This window comes from Fundulus heteroclitus, chromosome 23 (genome assembly GCF_011125445.2).
Source record: "Fundulus heteroclitus isolate FHET01 chromosome 23, MU-UCD_Fhet_4.1, whole genome shotgun sequence".
NCBI classification, from domain to species: domain Eukaryota; kingdom Metazoa; phylum Chordata; class Actinopteri; order Cyprinodontiformes; family Fundulidae; genus Fundulus; species Fundulus heteroclitus.
Genome location: NC_046383.1, coordinates 18,747,603 through 18,769,233, shown reverse-complemented (window position 1 = coordinate 18,769,233; position 21,631 = coordinate 18,747,603). Strand labels below are relative to the sequence as shown.

Sequence of the window (21,631 nt, the reverse complement as noted above, 5' to 3'; positions counted from 1 at the left end):
GAGTGACGGTAAGTGCATTTCAGTTCAGAAGTTCTCATTATTAGTTGTCATTTGCACAAGTAAATTAAAAATCTGCTTTAATCACCTTTTAAGATTGGCCTCAGTGCTATGTTTTTACACAGGGATATTGCACTAAAAATGCACCAGAAATGAGCAAGCTCTGCACTGGTGGCAACACAGACCTGTAGCGCTCTCTCTCAGAAAGGACCAGTGCTTCATGTACACTGTCCTGAAGCTTGCGTCACTGAATTCACTCCGATCTTGAGTTTTCGATTAATGAAAACACAAATTTAAATGCAGTAATTTTTAAGAGCAGTTACTTTAAATGTGAGGCCATCTTGATCCAAACAATAACTTGTTTTGAACAGAACTACTGTTCAATCACTTAAAAAAAATCCACCATCTATTAAAGAAACCATGTCTGTTCATCGGGCTAAACGAATGTTGACAGTGGAACTTCATTCACAGTACTAGATTTTAGTTACGTTATTTTTTCCACGTGCAAAATGCACTAAAATAGTTTTCTGTACGAGGTACATTTTTAAAATAGGCTGGATCTTTGTAATAATAATATTCTGCACAATAATCTATCAACATTGGGGTAACCTAAAGAAAAATAACCCAACTGAACCTAACATTGGTTTCTCTGCCTACACTGGTTGGGCAACATTTGTTTGTAAACATTTTATATTATAATTTTGAATTATATCATACCACTTTCCTTATTACATTATGTGTAACGTTAATACAGATCCCAATGTTGTTTCCCCCCCCTAGTAGGTAAAAGTCGAGGTTGAAAAAAATATATTTTATTTTCCTTTGTTGACTGTGACATTTAAACCGTAGCGTATTTCTGTGTGTAAATCGATGCCCGGGCTGCAAGAAATGGTAACATTTAGGTTAATAAAAAGCAGTGGATTGGTTTATTTACACGATTCTGCACATTTGTGTATGTGCCGAAAGAATAAACGCCGTGCGAAACCAGTGGGTATTTTTTTTTCCAACGCGTTGTTCTCATAGTATTTCAGTTCTGCTGTGAAGCTACTGAATTATTAATGAGCGGAGCAGCTGCCTGAGGTTTTCCAGACAAAAGCAATCGACCCTGATAAAAAGACGACCCACTTTGAGCTGCGATATGACTTATTGCGTGTGCGGAAAACGTATAGTCGTGTATATTTAGGAAACAAAACGCGTCTTTGTGTTTCTCTGTCCGGTATATTTTGAAACGTCGCCCAAAGATCGACGGTGACGCGCTGCACGGGGCTCCGTTATCGATTGGTCGCGACTTGACAGCGATGCGAGACTCCCATTGATTGATCTCCCCTCCACTCCCCGCTGACCAGAGAAAACACCCGATAGCGAATGCGAGAGGGGATTTAAATTAGACAAAAAACCGTCCGCTTTAGTTGACGGACGAGGCGGCCGTCTGAGCTTCTCATGCTGGTCGGCGTCGTCTGCGGGTTCGCGTGTCGGAGAGTCGGCTCGGCGGTGGCGCAGGGCGACGTTAGCTGGGCTGTAATGTCGGCACCGTTGGACTTGTTTTCCCCCGTAGCCCTCGCTTCCTGTTAGCCTCGGGCTCGCTTGGAAAATCGGAATTATGTTAATGACCGAGCAGGTATAGTTAGCCAGCACAAAAGGAGGTGGAGGTGGAAGTTTTCCGCCCGCGATAGCCAGCCACTTCCACCTGACTTCTGTCATTTCTCTCCTCGCAAATCTCCGCTGCTAACTTTTTTTTTTTTTTTTATTTAATGGCCAGTATCCGGGTTAGTTTGCTAGCGCGCCTCTGCTAGCCATCTTTGCGTCGCTTTGACGGCTCGGGAGTGCTGAACTTGGCCGGGTTTTTGACGACAAAGAGCAGGCGGCGTTGAGTTGATGGTTAGATTCCGCTTGTTTGCGGCGGCTTCGCTCGCGTAACCAGTGCCTGTAAAACACTTTAATCTCCCGGAGCTGCTCACTGTGCACAGACAAAGGGAAGAAAGGGCTTGTTCGGCTACTGAGGGACGTCATTGATTTTTTTTCTTTTTGTGTCGATATATTTCAACTATGTTTTTAGATATTTTGGTTGCAATTGTTTAAAACTAAAATATAAAAAGGGAAAAAAAGAGAGTGGGGGGAAACGTTTTTTTTTCCTTCTTCTTCTTCCAGGCAGTGATAGTGGATGGAGCAGATGCACGTCGCGTTTGCATGCTGTGCTTCCCTGATCCTGCAGCTTCCAGGTTGATCTAATTTAGTTGCGCCAGAAATCGCCAAGAGTCGCTGATCTCTAGAGCTAATTGCTAAGTTAGATAGTCGCGAAGAGGTTGCATCGTCCACCTCCTCATCCATCCATCCATCCGTCCGTCAGTCCAGCCACCCACCACCGCCCACCTCCTCTCCTCCCCGGCCATGGACCCCCCCAGGACTCGGTCTCGGTCTCGATCTGGTTTCTACCACTTCTCCATGAACGGCGTCGGCGGCAACAACAACAACAACGACGGCGGCTTGATGAGCGCCAGCGGCGGAGGGGTGAGCTACCCGCCGCCGAGTAACCCCGGCTGGGCGCCGCACCACGGAGGACGGAGCTACTCGGAGGGCCAGCAGCAGCAGCAGCAGCTGCAGCCGCCTCCGGCGCAGCAGCAGCAACAGCAACACGCCCAGGGGAGCTACCTGTCCTCAGGGGGGCAGCGCCACTCCGCACACGGAGCTCACAGACACCCCGGGGCAGGTAAGCAGGAGTGAAGGAGGCCCACAACCAGACTAGATGCAACATCACTCACACACACACAGGATGAACACACACACACACACACACCTCTCAAGGGATGCAGGCAGACCACCTGCAGCTTTATCAGGCTCTGAGGCATTAAACTCCAAAGGGTTGGTGTTTTTAGTGGCAGCTGCTCAGAGGGCCGACTGTATGTTAAAGGTTGTGGAAGTTCTGCTGTGAACTACATAAAATGATCTACAGAGAAATTAAATAAAGCCAAGCAGATTTCTGAGATGTTTCTCAAACTTGCCATTGTTTTGGCCACGTTTCCTTCACAACACTAGTGGCCACAATACATTTTTTTTATTGCCAATATTGGGCTACAGCAAACGCACTAAGTTTCATATTTTAGAAGAAAAAGCTTTACAGTTAAAAGATAACTTTTTTTATTGTATTTATTTATTTATTTATTTATCTTTTATTAATGTTTTCTCTGCAACAATAGCTCAATAAGGGTCTCTCGTTCTCTGACGCTTGGTGTTTTTATTAAGTTTAAGGAATGGGTGCAAACGAGTCTGCTTTTGTATAAAAGTCCGCTTGTGGTCCTAGTTGAACTGAAAATTTAAAGTGGAAGCAAAAATCTTAAATAAAAGACAAAACTTTGTGTTGTACCTGCCACTTTAAGAGGATTTCAATTTGTCTTTAAAAATCTGGTCCTATATCTTATTCGCTTCTTAAGTTTACATCTGGGTTAACTTTATGTGCTGCACGGCCAAATTTATAGTGACCCGACTTGAATTGCTGTCGTGTGCTGCACGAGAATCATCTCAATGGTCAAATGGCCCTTGGTTTTGCACTTTTAGTGACACCTGCTTTAGGCAGCGGAGCATCCTGCTCAAGTCTGGATGCCTAGTGGCAAAATGTTCTGGCAAATGTAGTCAAAAACCTTCTTTTTTTTTTCAATTTACTGGAAATATTACCTTACAATAGTATAGTATTATTTAAACTACTTTTTAACACGCAACCAATTAACTGCATGTTTTATTTGCAAGAGTAAATAAAATAAGGTGGTGTTTAGGTGCAACGAGACATTGTAGCAACAAAGTTATGTTCAAAGGTAGATGCCCAAATTTGTAATTTTCTTCATGTGAAGAATGTCAGTCAGCCTTTAAAGAACTGACAGAAATTATGGGCCTATAAAAACCCTTCTTCCGAAATCTGTTATTTTCATCCATGATTCTATTTTTGTGCATTTAAACTTTTCTTATAATAAACTGGAATCTAAAGAGGATGGGCCTATCAAAGGATCTGCATAATTGTTTTCTACCTAACCGACCAACAATGATGACCAGGATGCTTTTTAATTGTAACTTAAAGTGTAGCTCACCCATTTATCAACTTTTTTTTTTTTTTTTTTTTTGCAGATAAACTGTGTAAGCTGGGCCAAAAGGCTGCTTTATGCTTGACGTACGTGAAAAATGAGACGTGGGGACACAATGATTCCATCTGAATACCCTTAATTATAGCTCCTGTTCCTTGAACTTTCAAGAAACAGGAGATCAATAGTAAGAACTCTCACGAGGGGAGGAGTGGAGTTTCGGACTGTGCCGAATTCGGACAGCCTTTAACTGCGATGTCATAGCATGACAGAAACGCACATGGATAATGCGAGTCAAATCCAGCCCTACAGCCTTCCAAAAACTTAACTTCAAAGTGCACGCTCTCTTCTCTCTGGCCATTTTTGTTAATTACTTGAGGTGGGCTGTGATTATACATCATGTCACGCAAAGGATTGTGGGATTCCTTATTGCTCCTTAGCACCAGTAAGGGACATTGCTAGGTTCCTAGGATGAATTAGCCGCGAGAGGAAGCATACAGGCTCCTTTTCCTTCCTTACTGACTGCACTATTTGGACAGCACTTATTGGCTAAAGAGTCCTTACTCAATAAGATAATTTGGATGCACCCAACGTCTGCAGCATTTATGCTCCGTGCAGCTTTTCCTTTGAAGTAACACTATTCCAGACTGTAGAGGGCAGCGTCGTACTCCTAAGCTAAGTTTCCAACATTTTAAAGCCTCTTACTTTTTTCCAAGAGTGTTGCTGATTTCTGTCCTGGAATTGTTAACTGGTTGACCACTGTGGTCATACACATGCCTATATTTACGAAACCTTTGTCCGCGCAGAGGAGCGCGAAACAATGACGTAATATGGCCGCACGGACCTCGCAGATGCATCGAGCACAAACTAAGCTTAAGGGTGCAACTTTAATGTTACCGTGAAATTTAATGTGTTTTTTTTAATTAATTTTTTAGGTAAACTTGTTTAGTTATGCAACATTGCCTTAAAAGCATCTTAGTGCTGCCCTATTGGGCTTGAACTGTGGCTAATGCAGTTGAATTTTCCTAATAATTCAAACCGTACATAGTCCGTACACGCTCTGTGGCAAAACCATCATGTTTGAACAGGTTACTTTCCCTCGTCCTGACCGCTGCAGCAACGAGCACCGCTTAAAGCTCCCTCCGGGTGTCTTGGAACCGGCCATTTTGGTGCCATTTTTCAAAATGTCTGGGGTCTGGGTTTATGCCTTTACATCGGGTTACACTTTAACGCAAAGGACAGTCTGCCTCGACACGCTTAGCTACAAAAGTCTTTAAACGCCATCTTGCTTCTGAGGATCTTTGCTGAGGGATGAGCTCGTAACGTTTTCCCTCTGTGGTTCCAAATAATGGTGTATAAAACTTACAAAGGATTTCTTTGTGTGATCCTTAAGCAAAGCACTTTGCATTGAACCTTTACTCATTAATGACCGGTGTTATAGTCAGGATTCTCTGATTCTGCCAACATCTTCCACGCTGCTGGTTGAGTCTGGATTCAGTATTAGTCGAGGGTTTTTTGTTTTTTAAGACAAAAAAGCCTGTCCTAACAGTTGCCTTATGGGTTGAAAAGTCCTTTTTTGATTTATCAGAGGAGAGATGAGTTTTATACGTCGCACAGAAAGCTCTCTCCTAGTTTACTCCAAACACTCAACATACTTCATCCAAATCGCTTCTAAGGCTTGAAACAACTCCTCTAAAAAGTCGTTGTGATTATTTTTTTTTTTTTCCTCCTCCCCACCTTAGATTGCTCACTGCTGTGACACCAGCTGACTTGGAGTTTGGCCTTCAGTTCAGTTTTAGTTTCCTCATCCGTGACCACTAATGGCCTTAAGCATAAACTCAGCTGCCTTAAAGCTCTTGAGTTGCCCTACAATAATCAGACTTGGTGTCTTTTAGTGGGACATGGCAGAATAAAATCTAAGAAGACGACACAGACCTCGACTGCCGGGCCAGAAATGTCCTGTAATGAATGACGTAAACTATTTATTCACAACAGAAACGAATAATCTGAGCATCAAGCCGCAACCAGAATGCCCTTATTTCCGTTTTCCCAGAGTTTCCACTTCAAGGTTCAGCAGGTTTTCCCCACTGACGGCTGGAGAGCTGCTGGAGGAAACGTGAGCGACAGCAGAGCGGATTTAATCAAAACGGAAAAAAGCTCCGAGGTGGATTAAAATCAAGCTTTTGATAGAACGGTCATTTTAGCCGGACTGTCCCCACAAAGCTGAAAGAGGCGTGTCCTAATCTAACGGGCCTCAGCCAGGTTTGTGTAGACACTTAAATGTAAAATCTGTCAGCTAAGCAACTACCTGCATATGAGTGCAAGCAAAGGCTGTTTATTTGGTTGTGCTTGTTAGCATCGTAGCATTTTGCGTCCCTTGGCATCAATTGCTGCAGTATATGAGCATACTGGGTCTACAGCATGTGGTTGCCCGGTGCAGCTTTAATAATCAATGCTGCGTTCCACCCACATGGGCTCATGACAGGAGTGGTTTCACAGATCGTAATTGCAACACAGCATTGCTTCTGTGAAAAAACGGCTTTTCTACTAACGGTTAAACATATTGTATTAAAGCTAATGGCGGTGAACATGTTCTGCCTGCTTGATTCCTAGCCTCGGTTTTCTGTCGTTTGTCTGGAGAGGAAGAAACGGTGTCAGTCTTCCCTAGCAACTCTGCTCGAAGGAAACAGGGTCATGTCGGCTCGCCAGTGAAACCCGTCTGTTCTGGCTCGCAATCCCTTCTCCTTTTGCCCTTGGGATGAATCGGCGTAACTAGACCTAGTTTTCCACCCCCCCCCCCCCCCAAAAAAAAAGTGGGTGTGTGGGGATCTAGACTGGATGAGGCGTAGAAGAGGGGAAAAAGTCGCTGGCCCTGCTGCTGGCTTGTCCCCGTCTACAGAGTTTACACGGCTCTAGAGTGACGTCACAGAGGCGAGAAAATGTAGGGGTTGGTTTCTTAAGGAGCCAAAAGGGCCGTTCGAAGGCGGGCTCTGGTGAAGAAGCACTAAGTTTATAACGGGGTGACTTTCTGCCTTCTTTGTAGTGATTTATAACTTTTTATTTTGTTGTTTACATAAGAGAAAACATTTTTCAGTTTAAGAACATCCTCTCATTTCTCTCTTTGCACATGTTGCATCCAGATTTACATGTGGACTGTGAGATAAACAGATGAAAGTGAACTTTTTTTTCTCCCCCTAAATACTTGGCGTCGCATTATTCAATGGATTCAGTAATGCTTCTTTTGTGTAATGCTGGTGGTTTTATAACATTTTATTAGTCATAGAGTAGTTGGCAATTAATCTCTGGAACATTTTTACCGTCCCGTATAAAGCATTATACAGGACTGAAGCTGTATAGAGCTGTTCCAGTCATAGCATAGCGACCACCCACAGCGCTTTAAACTAGAGCCACATCACTGGGCGACTTGGGGTTAGGTCTGATTGGCCTTACCCAGGGGCACGTCGACATTGGACAAGTGGAAGCTGGAATCGTACCCTCAACCTTCGGATTGAAAGACACCCATGTGCACTGAAATTCTTTTGCTTGACCTGAAGAAATGAAGAGAAAAAGGATGCACATTTTTGTTTTATTTCAATGTAAAGGTTCATCTGAAAAGTAGACTCGTATTGATTGGTTACAGATGGGGTGACATATTTCAAGCCTGCATTTCTTATAATTACGGTGATTAATGTTCACCGTCTATGAAAACTCAAAATTTGGCCTCTTGGAAGATTAGAATGTTGTCAAAAAGTTAAATATTTAAAACTTGCAGTTTAACACCCTAATGATCAGCTAATGAACTCAAACCACTACGCCACTACCCAAAGACGAATCCTTCACACGGCCTACAAATGTTGCATTCTTCGTGCCAAGCCACTCTTGAACCAGACGTCAGAGCGTGTTGCCTCACTTTCTATGGTCAGTGATGGTTCGGGGTGCCGTGGTATCTGCTGGTGTCGGTCCAACGTGTTTCCTGAAGTCCAGAGTGAACGCAGCCACCCACCAGGAGGTTTCTTCTGCTAGCAAACTTTATGGAGATGCTGATTTTCATTTTCCAACACGACTTGGCACCAGCCCACACCACCAAAGGCCGGTTCAGTGACCATGGTGTTATTTTGCTTGACTGGCCAGCAAACCGTTCCGATCTGAACCCCCATAGAGAATCTATGGAGTATTGTCACGAGGAAGACAGCAGACCCAACAATGCAGACGGGCTGAAGGCCGCTATCAAAGCAACCTGGGCGTCCTGAACTGCTAAGCAGAACCAGAGGCTGATCACCTCCAAGCAACGACGCGTTGATTCAGTAACTCGTGTAAAAGGAAGCCCAACCAAGTATTTATAAACATGCTTTTCAGAAATCCTGGTATTTCTACTTAAAATGTCTTTACATATAATTTTTTTCTTATCTATTTTATGATTTTTTTTTTTTTTTTTTTTAAACACTCCGTTTCTGGTTTTCAATAATAAAGCCATAATAATCAAAACAATAAGAAATAAAGCCTTAAAACGTTTCAGTGTGTATCAAATTAATCTTTTGGTCTCACTTTCTGGAATCAGACTGGAAAATCTCGAACCATTTATGACATTGTAATGTTTTTAAATGTAGCTCTATTTGCTTCTAGATCTGTCGCACAGCTTAAAGGCTTTTTATTTTTTTAGGAATCAGATTGAAAGTTGCCGTCACATACCAACTTGATCATCTTTAACCACCTGATGATGCATATTTTTGGAGGGTTGTGTGTGTGTGTGTTTAGTGCTGGTGGCGCCCTGCGTAGCGAGTCATCTCCCACGTATCAAACCCACTGCTGTGATAATTTTTATTTTCTTCACCAGGTTGCTTGCCTAATGGCATCACTAATCATTTTCAGTCTTTGTTTGGGATAATTGTTTCAGGCTTTTACTCTTTAAGATAGACTTGGTCAACCAAAAACCCTTCACTACTTTCACCTGATGAACTCACACTCACATAAAAGGCGACTCTTTTAGCTACAGACAGTAAAAATGAAATGTTAATCTTGTGTCTTACACAAGAAGATTAAAAGAAAGAATCGGTTTTGCTGTTCCAGTAGTTCTGAAGTGAGGGTGCATGCTTTGTTTTTTTTGGTTATAGGAAATAAAAGGTGTTTAAAACCATGTTGTGCTCCGTCTCTTGTCGCCAATGTTTTGGTTTATTAAATGTAAGCCATAGAACTAGGAGTATGTTAAGATTTGCATCCGTTTTCCATTTGCATCCTTTGTTCATCTGAGCTGCGGTTGCAACCAAAACTTGTTCAGCTTCCAGTGCTCTCAGACAAAGGAAGTCCCCGTTCATTTGGATAAGCAAATATTGTAGTAAATTCCTGCCTGGTCTGTCGTTTTTCCTTCCTGACGACAAACTTTGACTCGAGTGGTCAAGCTGCCGTGAGCTCTGACTAAAGCGTGCAGAGGCGTCTTTCTCCACGATGCCGGTTTGTCTTAACAAGCTTTTCATGTTGGATCAGATGGAAGCAGGAACTGGTTGTGAGGTCGTTTCATTTCTTCTCCACTTTTTTTTTTTATATAAACCAGTGAATAGTTTAAAAGAAAAAACAACTTTGTGGGCTTACAAGTGTAGATGTTGATATAAATTCTGTCACCAGCCAGTCTTGATCAACATGTATTTTTTTTATTTTTTAATCATCCAGGGCGATTGATCCCCTTTGTTTGCTCTAGATGTGTTTTTCATGACTAAGCGTCAGTCTGTCTGGTCCTGTTGTTTTTCTCAGCTATATTTTATGTTGTTTTTTTACATCTATTTTTAATTCTGTAATCTGCAGGAGGAGTGCTGCATTTTCATCCGGATAATGTGTGCAGTGAGGATCGAGACAAAGTAAGGATGAGAGACCACATGTCCCTGCTGCGCTCCTAATTTGGACAGAACCTGTATTTCACTCTTCGCTCAGTCCCATGCGTCCTTCGTTTCAGTCCACGCTCTTATTTATTCCCTCGTGTGCAGATGGAGGACAGCCCGAGCCCCAAACGGCAGCGTCTCTCCCAGCAGTCCATGTTGGACCTCGGCTCGGCTCCTCCTTCCACTCCTTCCTCCCCCATCCGGCCGTGGGAGCTGCCTCCCAGCCGCAGGCCACACCCCCACTACATGCCCGAGAGATGCCACACACCTGTCAGGAACCGCCGCAGGTATGTCGGTGACACACATTCCTCGCGCGCGTTACCCGACGACTATAATATCACACAATAAAAAGAACTTGGTGTTCTAGTTGTTGTTTTGCAGCATTATAGCCATTTCTGTGTGTTTGTCACGTCCGTTTTTTGCACAAAGGGGATGTTTTTGTCACTTAGCTTAGTCTAGAAAAGTTGTGAAAAAAACAATACACAGAAAACATGGAATCTTAAATATAGACAGGTGTTATGAGAGACTTTTAAGCTAGAAGGGAAGCACAAATGTGTTAAGCATGCATGTGCTAATTAGATAATGTGCAGCTCTGTATGTAAAGCGTGCTATAATTAAAGCAATTGTAGATGGACTGAGCTTTTATTAGATTAGGCTATGAAGAAGGTGCTTCTAATTTTTTAAATGCAAAATGACAGCTTTTACAAGTTGGCCATGATAATTGAATAAACTACTACATAAGATCTTTATTTAAGCTGTAAAAAATGAGTTTTAGATTTTTGTCCACATTTTTGAATATCTTGTTCACCAAACATAGACTGAAGAGGAAACGAATGCCCTGCGTGCCTTTATCCGCATAGTTTGTCCAATTTAAATGAATTTAATGATTTAAATAACTTTGCTGTTATAGTACCTGCATACTCCTTCAGTCATTCAACATTTTGGCACAAAAATCAACCACAGCCCTAATTGTATTTTGCAGTTTTATGTGATGTTCCCACAGAAAGTGATGCATAATTATAAACTCGGGTGAGAAAATGGATGAATGGATGGATGGATGGTCTGATATTCTTAACAGTGGCGGTTCTAGACCGAATTTACCAGGAGAGCCAAGGTTGGGCCGGTGTTTTTTCATAGGGACACATAACAAAAGCATGAAACAGGACAAAAAACAGGACAATATTCAGTCGTTTTATAATAAGTTAGCCGCTTGTGGCTCTGGAACTGCAGGTTTCAGACCCCTGATCTAACAGATGAAAACTGTGATCCCAGCTCAATGCGGCTGAAGCTAAACGTGAAACGCCTTCATTTCTAAATCCTTGTTAGAGTGAAACTGTAAAGGTAAAAAAAAAATTAGTCAAAGTGACCAATCAGTTATGGTTTCTTTGCTAGTGCACATAATCACAAGAAGTCTGCTGCACCACATGGGAATTTATGTTTTTGGTACATTTTATGTGCTCGACCAGCAGAATGTGATCTCACACACACACACACACACACACACACACACACACACACACACACACACACACACACACACACACACACACACACACACGAGAATCTGAAACGTGTGGTCCTCATCTTTATTTAACCATTTTACTGTTATGCACAACTGCAAACGTACCGGAAACAGCTGTCTGCTTACACTGATTGGCTCAGTAAAGACAGCAGTGAAGGTAGGTTGGCAACATAAGTAATGCCGCACATAAACATGAAAGCACCGTCCCCTCTGCAAAATGTGGCGGTGGCAGCATCATGCTGTGGGGATGCTTATCTTTAGCAGGGATAAACTAGCCTGTTAAGAGTCGATGAGAGGATGGATGGAGCTAAACGTACAACAGTTGCACAGCTAGAAGCTGTAAAGCACTTGAGACTGGGATGGATGTTTATCTTTAAGCTTCATAGCAACCCCAAACTTAGAATCAGAGCAATACTGGGATAGGTTAAATAAAAGCACATCTAGGTCTGTTGATATGGAAAGCTGGTAGAGACTTACCCATAAGGCTTTGGGCTATAACTGCAGCTAAAGGTGGTTCTACAAACCATCGACTCAAAGACTGAATACAAATGCACACCGCACTTTCAGATTTATATTGGTCAAATTCCCCGTTCTTTGTGCACAAGCTTGGCCCAAACAAAGCATTCTTATTTAGATTTCTCACCTGGGGGAATATGAACCCTATTTTATTTGACACATCCTAGGAAATTTTTACTTTTATTTTTTTATGCCATATTTTCTACACAAGAGACCAACATATCAATCAGCTCATGCTCATAATGAAAACCATTTTCATATTTAGTGTTTCAATCAAGTAATTATAGTTCTGAATAAAGAAACGGGTTTCACGTTTCAATGCTAAACACAATCGGTATTTAAAGTTTGCATGTTTCTGCTCATTTTAAAGCTTTCAGGAATTGTATTTCAGCATAATGGGAGCATACGTTCAATAGAAATCTTTTCAACACTGGACAAAATAACCTTTTGAGTAGAACGGTCCATTAAAACATCTTTTTTGTGGAGATTGCGTAAGGATATTGCTGCAGGACCCATTGTCTGCAAAAATGTTTTTTTGAAGGAGCTTGGAAGGAAGCAGTCGTTTAAAGTTCAAATATAGTGTTTGTGTACACTGCAGTGATCAGCTACAACAAACATCCTGACATCTCAACTGTGGGCAAAGACGTTAAAAAAACAACGCTTCTGGTGAATGTTGGGGTTTGTGGGAAGACGCTGTCCGGAGAAAAAGGAAATGAGGAATTAATTCTTTTTTTTGTTTTGAAGCTTAGCATGTGCATATTTATATTTTTTTCATCTAAGTAGGAAGATTGCAAAACGACTTTATGTAGAAAAGATTTTAGAATCTGGTTTCTGCTTTTACTTATTTATTTGTTTACCCTAATAACCTCTAAATATTCAGGATTTGGCCAGAAATTCTTCTTTTTGCTGTCTGTGTTTTTCCTCCAGTCCTCCAATGAGACGCCAGCGCGGCCGGAGAGACCGCCTGACCCGCCACCATCACCACTATAACGGCAACAACAATCACCACCACCATCACCACCCGAACAGCCACCATCATCACCATCACCATCTCCACGCCCACCACGGCCCCTCGCCTGGCCATCAGGACGAAAACTACCGGCACCCCGCCCCCCCTCAGGGTTACCCACCCTACAGCCAGCAACCTCCCAGAGGGCCGGGGTCCGGGCCTGAAGACCGTCCAGGTTACCATCCCCCCAACCCCTCCCCCAGGCCTCTTCACCAGTCACCAAACCTGTCTCCCAGGCTGTTGCACCACGGCGCCCATCCGCAGCACCCGCATCCCCACCCATCCCAGCAACAGGGCGGCGGGGTCCTGGATCTCCAGGAACAGGTGGGCTGGATGAGAGTTAAGCGGCTTTAATTGTGGGACAGGTGCAGAAAGCAATTCAGGCACTGTGTTTAAAAATAAAGGTTCTTAAAAACAAAGGCACCAGAGATCAGGAGCCAGACCTGCTGTTTATAGTGCAACAAGCGTGTCTGTCTGGATTCCCAGTAATCCTGGTCAGGTGGTTCCTAAATCCTGGAACTGGGTTTGAGTGAGATTTCTGTTCTTGTATCTTGAAGATTATTTGCCACTCAGATAAAAAGCTCCAGAACTAAGTAAGTATTTTTGATTCAAGGTCTGACGTCCTTGAGAAGCATAGAAACCCCTTCTACACAAATACCTTGGGCTCTCACTGGGGCTTGTCATCTTGCACATATGTGGAAACTGAAAGCAAAAGAAACTTCCTCTAAAAGCCAGGCGATATTGAAATAAATCAAGCCAGATCAGCGTCTTGTATATTTTCAGTCTATACAAGCATGGACTAAAAGCCATGTATAGGTTTAACCTTTATCTAATAATCAGATAAGGTGTAGGGACATTTGATTCATTTTTGGTCAGATCCTAATCTGCTAAATCTACCAAAGAACCTGCAACACTTTACTAAAATGTAATTGTTATAGTTCTTAGAAAGTAATCTAGTTAGCCAAGATGTCTACCTTGTGTATTTCTAATTTGCTATAGCCAGTAATTTGGTAAAGTCGCTAAAGTGGTCAGGATTGTGACGAGAGTTTGGCAAAAAAAAAAGATTCTATGAAAAAAAAAAAGAAAAAAAAAAGCACTTTTCAAAGCATTTATCTAAAAACTGAATAAAGATGATCCAAGCTGCAGCTTAGCTGTTGCTCTTTTTTCCATTAGTTTCTACAACTGCAGTTTTATTTTAAAGGACAAACATGGGGGGTACGACCTGGTCGTTGGCAGGTGTTTAAAATACCCCTGCCTCTTATATTAGTTTAGTTTAACTTGATCCAGATTGGTGTGACCGTCATCAGTGCAGATGCTACTAGTGACCAGCGGTAAAAACGATGGGCCGTACCTCTCGCTGTGAGACCTTCTCCCCCTGGATCCACCACCACTGAGCCCTGTCTGAATACTTTTCAGGCCGTGGTGCCTCACCACTGGATTATTGATAATTTTTATACCTTATTGATTATTTAAATGTGTAAAGATGAGTAGAAGCAGATGACTGTTCTCGCATAAACTGTGTCATGAAGTCATGATGTATAAACAGCTGGTTCTGGTGGACCTCCGCTCATACAATCCGATGCAAAATGTTGAAATTATTGACAATGAGTCTTTGTTTGGCATTTAGAAATGTTTTTTTTTTTACGTCACATAATGTGATTAAATCAGTAAGTGTAGCTGCTCAGTCCAGGTGTATAAAGCTGTGACTGTTTTCTGCCGGGTTTCCGGTTTCAGGGTTCGGTTCCGGTGTCGTATCCCGTGTCTCCTCCGGGCGTGCCGCCAGGCCTGCCGCCTCGCTCTGCCCCGCAGCAGATCCCAGCATGCTCTGTGGTCTTTAGCGGGCAGCACTATCCCGTCTGCAGCGTCCCTCCTCCTGTAAGTGTCTTTTTTTATGTGAAGTCATTAGATTTCAACGTTGCGTTTCTCCAACGTCCAGAATGCTATCGAAGTTCTGCACCCAGCAAGCCTGGTTAAGTAAAACGTTTGGTTCCTCGTCTGTTGCCAGGTTCTCCAGACTTGTTCCGTTCAGCATCTGCCCATGCCCTACCCCTTCCCGTCCTTGCTGTCCAGTGACCCGACCTTCTTGATCCCCCCTCCTCACCTCACCCACCCTCCGCCGCACCTCTCCCACCACCCGCCTCACTTGCCCCAGCCGGCGCAGTTTGGACCGTATCCGGCGCAGCAGGCTCGATCGGTGAGTAGGAAGTCTCCAATAAACGGGCTCATCTGAGGGGGAATGCATTGAAGCTACAAAAAGGGAACTTCTTTGTGGAAACCAGCTTGACAGAACCTTAAACTCTGCCCAGAGATGATAGCCTGATAGTTGTCCTGCAACATTTAAAGCTTCCTGCCTTCATAGGACATCACTCTCCAAAATAAGTTATATTAAAATCAAACAAGGACTGATTTCACTTGATTTACTTGTTCTCATTAATCCAGTTGTAATTGTATTTTTCTCCCATTTTGTTTGTCATGATTTTTTTTATTTATATATATATATATATATATATATATATATATATATATATATATATATATATATATATATATATATATATATATATATATATATATATATATCTATATATATATATCTATATATATATATAAAATATAATTTTTTTTTTTTAAACTGTAACTTCAGCTTTTTGGGTGGCCTTGAGGAATGAAAGCTGAATCCTATTTGCATTTCATTAGCTGAAAAATTCTATTACTGAAAAAAAATAAGTGATTTGTAAGTAATGACATCCAGTGGCCTACTAACCAAATCAAGACTTAAAAAACAAAAAACTAACAAAAAAAATCTCTTTCTCAACATGTTTGGCAAGCCATTTGGATCAAAGTCATCAAAAACCCAGACTGTCTTATAAGTTACTTGAGGGCGATTTAAGCCCTGAGGTGTCAAATGCAGCGTTTGGTTGGGGAAAAAAACAACTGTAAAAACAAAACTCTTTAAAGTTTTATCTATTAGGGGCATCTCTACTCTTTGCTGAGCCGTGAGGATCTTCCTGGAAGTGTAAACAAAACAATGGGCGCACCTTTTTAAAAGGCAATAATAAACGTTGATGTATACAGCTGTAAAGCGTTATTTCAATTTCCAATTTATTAGCAATTGGTAGTTGTGTGAATGAACAAAGGGCTAAATAGATACATTACGGCGTGTCTCATTTGATAAAAGGGATAGATGTCATGGTTGTGGAACAACATAAAGATGCTGATGTTGTGCATCACAGAGGCTGATGGTAATCTGTCTCCCATTGATGGAGGTTTTGTTCTCTCCCACTGATCCTGGACATGTTCTACCAATTTATGTTACTTCTTGGTGAAGAAATATATAAGATGCAATAAACTATAGTAGCATTTGTGTAAATTGGCTCTTAATTTAAGAGCTAAACAGTTGGCGACTTGTTGGTTATTTTACCTGTTTGTTTCATGGGAGGTATTGTTAGCGGATTCAAATTGATTGCTTATATTTCTGGTTTTAGATTAAAAAATTATGGCTAACAATTTTTTTTTTTTTTTTTTAGCTTTATCATTTTCCATATATTGCAACTTTTTAGCCCTTTTTGACTTTATTTCCTGTAAAAGACTTGAATTAGATGATTTTCTTTTTTTTTTTTTTTTTTTTTTTTTTTTTTTTTTTTTTTTTTTTTTAGCTGTTATAAATGTTTATTTAACACAGTTCTGCCCTCTGCCTCCTCAGCCTTTACAGAGGATAGAAAATGACGTGGAGTTGCTGGGGGAGCATCTGTCTCTGGGCGCCGGGCTCCACTACTCCCCGGCCGCACACCCAGCCCTCACCCCACACTCCACGCCCCTCCACTTCCTCTCCCACGAGCCCCTCACACAGGAGTTCTTCGGAGTGGTGAGCCTTGACAGTGAAATGCGATTTCAAAGCTGCGCATTTCTTCTTGTAGTTATTGTTCTGACGCGTCTGCACCTTATTTTCTCTTCCCCCCGTAGTCTTATCCAAACTTCATTCCTCGGCGTCTCCCGGGGCGGCGGTACCGTTCGCAACAGCTTCCACCTTCGCCTTATCACCCCAGCCTCCTGCCTTACTTCCTGTAAGAGCTCAGGGAAACTCACCGCCCTGAAATCAGACGTTCGATTTAGTTTTTTCAAATTTGTCTTGATGTTTCTTGGTGAAATTTCTCTTTGCACAGCTCAATGCTGCCAGTCCAGCCCACAGGCCCCGCAATCAGCCTGGAGCTGGATGTAGATGATGGAGAAGTGGAGAATTATGAGGTTCCTCCTCCGCCGCTGTTGTATGTGTACCGTTGCCGTGTGGAGACTCTTAACTCTCTGGTTGTCGCTGATGTTTTCCCCCCCAAGGCCCTCCTGAATCTTGCCGAGCGCCTGGGAGAGGCCAAACTCCGAGGACTGACCAAGGGGGACATCGAACAACTCCCTTCCTATCGATTCAACCCAAATAACCATCAGTCTGAGCAAACACTGTGAGTGCTGGCCTTTCAAAGCACCTTTTTACATGCTGATAAGGGGCCAAAATTACTGTTTCAGCTTGTCACAAGGCTGCCGTTTTTATAAGTTATAGCTTTAATCTGCATATTTTGTACATTTCTCTAAATCCAGAAGCAACTCGAAGTTTTCCACACATGGTGCCTGAAAGGTGATTTTGGTACTTTAAGACGACTGTAGCGCTGTTTCTGCTGTTAGAATAACATGACCTAAGCAGACCAAGGTCTCTTCAGAATAATGTTGTCGATCTCTGTTACAGGTCGAGCGCCATCTTCCTAAATGTTTGTGTTGCTCGGGGGGCGCGTTTTACTGTGTAGGACTGACGCGTTGCAGCACGGGTACACTAACACATGTCTGGTTGCAGGTGTGTGGTATGTATGAGTGATTTTGAGTCCCGCCAACTGCTGCGAGTCCTGCCCTGCAGTCACGAGTTCCACGGAAAGTGTGTCGACAAGTGGCTGAGGGTGAGTACGGGTCAGGGAGAAACGCTAAACCTTAATTTTCTTTGATTTTCTGTGCGCACCGCTGCTGTGTCCCATTTTTATCATGAAGTTTATTCTGTGATTCGTTCAGAAATGCAACTTGTGTACAAACAAAGACTGATCTATTCCAAGCATTTTATTTTGATCATTAAGCGTTGCAGCAAACATTGTTTCTTAGAAAGTTGGGCTTTTATAAGAGACCAACTTTTATAAGAAAGGCGAACCTACTGAAAAGTAAGTCCGTGTACGATGCTGTGTGTGCCATCAAGACTTTAGCATGAATTACTGCCTTAATGCAGGGTGGCATGGATGTGTTCAGCCTGTGGTAGTCCAGGAAGCTTTAATTCAGGGGTCTGCAACCTGTGGCTCTGGAGCCACAAGTGGCCCTTTGGATCTTCCACAATGGCTCTTAATAACTTTGGCTACACATTTTATTTTTATTATGCTATTTAAATTTAATAATGATAATAATTGCAGGTTTTAGCAGTTTTTTCTTGGACTAATTGATTTTAATTTTCACAACAGAATGATGCTAAAAGTGACAGTAATATTAAATTTTAAATCAATATTTTTTCATTATGTTTAAACTATGATTTTTTTTATATCATTATCCACAAATATCAACATCCTGTCAATCCTCTTTTTTTTTAAAACCTCAAAATAGACATAACAGGGCGTTTCTTTAACGATGACAACATATTTCACACAGTAGATCTTTATCACAAATTATAACTTGTCTTTTTTTCAAAAGGCCAGGCAACATTTGCGGCTCTGAACGAGTTTAATTCAAGTGGACCGTAGGCAAAATGGCTCTTTAGACTGTAAAGGTTGCAGGCCCCTGCTTTAATTATTGTCTGCAGCTCCTCTGCACTGTTGGTTCTGGTCTCACCTTCCTATTGACAATACCGCATAGATATCTGGAGTGTAGATCCGGCTCGTTTACTTTCCAGTCAACAAATGGTAATTAAAGCGGGTATTGATACATTTAGACTTAGATTAGTCTTTTATCATTCAGATTTGAATCATAAAATGCATATCTGGATGATCTTTCATCGCGGTGGCTCAGGAACAAAATCAGAAGCATTGTTTAATGTATAAAATGAGCAGAACTGCCACCAAACTAAACCCACAAATGCTAATAAGAAAGCTGTGTATAAAATAGAAATGTTGTCCAATACTAAGAATTATAAACATACCGTATCAAAGACTTTTGTCTATATTGCACATGGAGAGAGTAAGAGGTGCTACACCCCTGGAGCAGACTTTACCAGTAATCGGTCTTGGGTGAGGGACTGAGGAGGAGAAGACGGGGGAGATTTGAGTTCAGCAGCCTCGTGGCTCAGGGGGAGAAGCTGCTGCAGGACCTGCTGTTCTGCTCCACAGTCTCTTCCCTGAGACTTCTGGCTGTGTAGGCGGGTCCCTGCTGGAAAGTGAAATCGGCAGACGGAAACATGGCGTGCTCTGAAATGTTCTGGGAGACGTCCGTGTCGAACTTTCGACTTGATCGATTAAAGCGGGCCGACACCAGCAGACGTCATTGTCCCCAAAATCACGACTGGATGTGGAAACCTCATTCTGGACCTCCAAGGAAATTGGGTTTCTGTTCCACTTCACTCTTCCAGACTCAATGAGCTTTATTTCCATATGAAATGCTAGATTTACTTCCATGTGAAAGGAGGATGTTGGACCGCTGAGCAGCAGTCCGGTACTTGTATAATTAACCCAGGTAAGACCATCCTGACGTTGCCTCTGGTTTGGGATTTTAACACAGGGAGCGCAACAGTTTGAGCCCATCTACTGAAAAAAACCTGCAGTGGCTCTTGGAGCCCTGACTCCAGGTCCAGTCCACATCTTGTTGGTCTCTCCCAAATTCTTGGAACAGATTTTGCTTCAAAATGCTGCAAGGATATGAGTCTCCCTGTCGTTTGTGCACCTTTTTGCTGCCAGAACTTATTATGCTTGTCTACATCCCTCTGTACCTCCAGCTTTAGCAATGACCTTTCGTAGCTTACTTCCTCATAGCTGCCAATAGCTGTCAAGTCACCTATCTTCCCCATTGATTGTGTGGCTCATTACATAACTATGACTCACCATCCCCGTTATTAAATACATTTTATATTGGTCCTATGTTGCATTCTAATTTTATGAGAAACAGGAGTTTGTGTTTTCATTAAATTGTAAGGCAGTGTGAAATGAATCGATCACTTTTCATCGGGATTTTCATTTATTTGGCAGCGAGTTAGGTGTCTTCGTCTTTTATTAAATTTCTGCTCACCGTCGCCGCTGAGAACACAGCTGCTAACGTGAAACGTCGTCTCTTTTCATCATCAGGCCAACAGGACATGCCCCATCTGTCGAGCCGACGCCTCGGAGGTCCAGAGAGACTCGGAGTGACCACAGGAGGGAGCCCTACACCTCCTGCTGTCGGTCCAACACATCTAGCACTGCCCCGCTCCTGACGAATCGACACACAGACACATGCAGCGTCACCCTACATGTTGGTGGAGCACTTTATTCTCCATAGTCGTCGTTTCTTTCTTTCTTAAAGATTGCGTCGGACATTTGATGTTTGCTTTAATCTGATGACTTGTCACACTTTCCTTTTCTGTACATGCACACAGGTCCTCACGTTTTAAGTGAATGACTTACCTTCCTGCGGTAGTGCGTGTGTGTCTGCATACCTGTGCATGCACCACCACTGTTGGTCGGCTCTGTAAAGCAGGGCTTTGGTACATGACTGTGTTGGTGTGTGTGTGTGTGTGTGTCGGTGTGGAAGGGATTTTAGGGATCCTGGAGCATGAATGAATTGTTTTTGTGTCGGACAAAAGTAATGAGATGGGATTTTATGTTTTGTTTTTTTTTTGTTTTTTTTATTTGCTCACATGATTGACTTTTGTTCCTGTTTATACTTTTATGCACTGTCTGTATGCATACTCAGTGTGTATGTACGTTATAGACTTTTCTCTAGTTTTTGACACTAAGGGTCCATGCTGCCGCTGTGTTTCTCAGTTGCCTGTTTGAATTATTATTATTATTATTAACTGTTTTTTTTTCCCTGCCTGAAAGTTACCTCATCATTCCGTTTTCATTACAAATGCTTCACAGCACAACTTTGACATTTAACAAATATTTTTTCCTTTTTTTTTTTTTTTTTTTTTCCTTTAAAGAAAAAGTTTCTGTGGTTTGCAGTGGCACATGTTACATATATATCTATATATATATATACTGTAAAAATATATGAATATCTATATACCAAATAAAAGGCTTGATATAAACTTTTCAAATGTTGTATTTTTGTAATAATTGTTTTTAAGTCAAATATAAGAGACCTAGAGTGAGTAGAAAGATTTGGGTTTGGTTGGGGTGCTTTGAGCACACACAAGTGGTTGCAGTTCCCTCAATGACCACTAGATGGTGGCACTGCACTTCTGCATTCCCCAACTTGAACCTTATTTTGCTCCAGGAGGGAAGAACATTTGTAAAGATAATAAAAATAAAATTCACTGGGAATTATTACCTTAGTTTAAAATTTTAACGGGCTCTGTAAAAAATATATGCATGCTGGTAGAAACCACAGACATCATATACGTAGACGCGTCATAGGGCGCAGGTTCGCACGTCAACGCCACCGCCATATTGTATGTGGCAGAAAAAAGTTGAGTTCTGTTATTGTGAACGTGGATCAGAGAAGA

General features: G+C 42.1%; 1 protein-coding gene across 1 annotated transcript; it reads left to right on the top strand.

Annotated features, from left to right (window-relative positions):
* Positions 1-1,307: 1,307 nt before the first annotated feature.
* Positions 1,308-21,218, top strand: LOC105932690 (E3 ubiquitin-protein ligase RNF38). Its single transcript, XM_036127115.1, has 12 exons — positions 1,308-2,704; positions 9,861-9,913; positions 10,040-10,221; positions 12,900-13,305; positions 14,716-14,856; positions 14,987-15,175; positions 16,685-16,846; positions 16,945-17,045; positions 17,145-17,226; positions 17,314-17,435; positions 17,822-17,921; positions 20,271-21,218. Exons 1-12 carry the CDS (start codon positions 2,386-2,388, stop codon positions 20,331-20,333), a joined length of 1,920 nt encoding a protein of 639 aa, XP_035983008.1. The 5' UTR covers positions 1,308-2,385; the 3' UTR covers positions 20,334-21,218.
* The last annotated feature ends 413 nt before the right edge of the window (positions 21,219-21,631 follow it).

What these genes read in the sequence shown, in the direction of transcription:
- LOC105932690 (XM_036127115.1), top strand. Translation starts at nt 2,386, where the DNA reads ATGGACCCCCCCAGGACTCGGTCTCGGTCTCGATCTGGTTTCTACCAC. An exon ending in GCAGTGAGGATCGAGACAAA is followed by an intron (nt 9,914 to 10,039) that starts GTAAGGATGAGA and finishes CCTCGTGTGCAG; the next exon opens with ATGGAGGACAGCCCGAGCCC. An exon ending in TCCTGGATCTCCAGGAACAG is followed by an intron (nt 13,306 to 14,715) that starts GTGGGCTGGATG and finishes TTCCGGTTTCAG; the next exon opens with GGTTCGGTTCCGGTGTCGTA.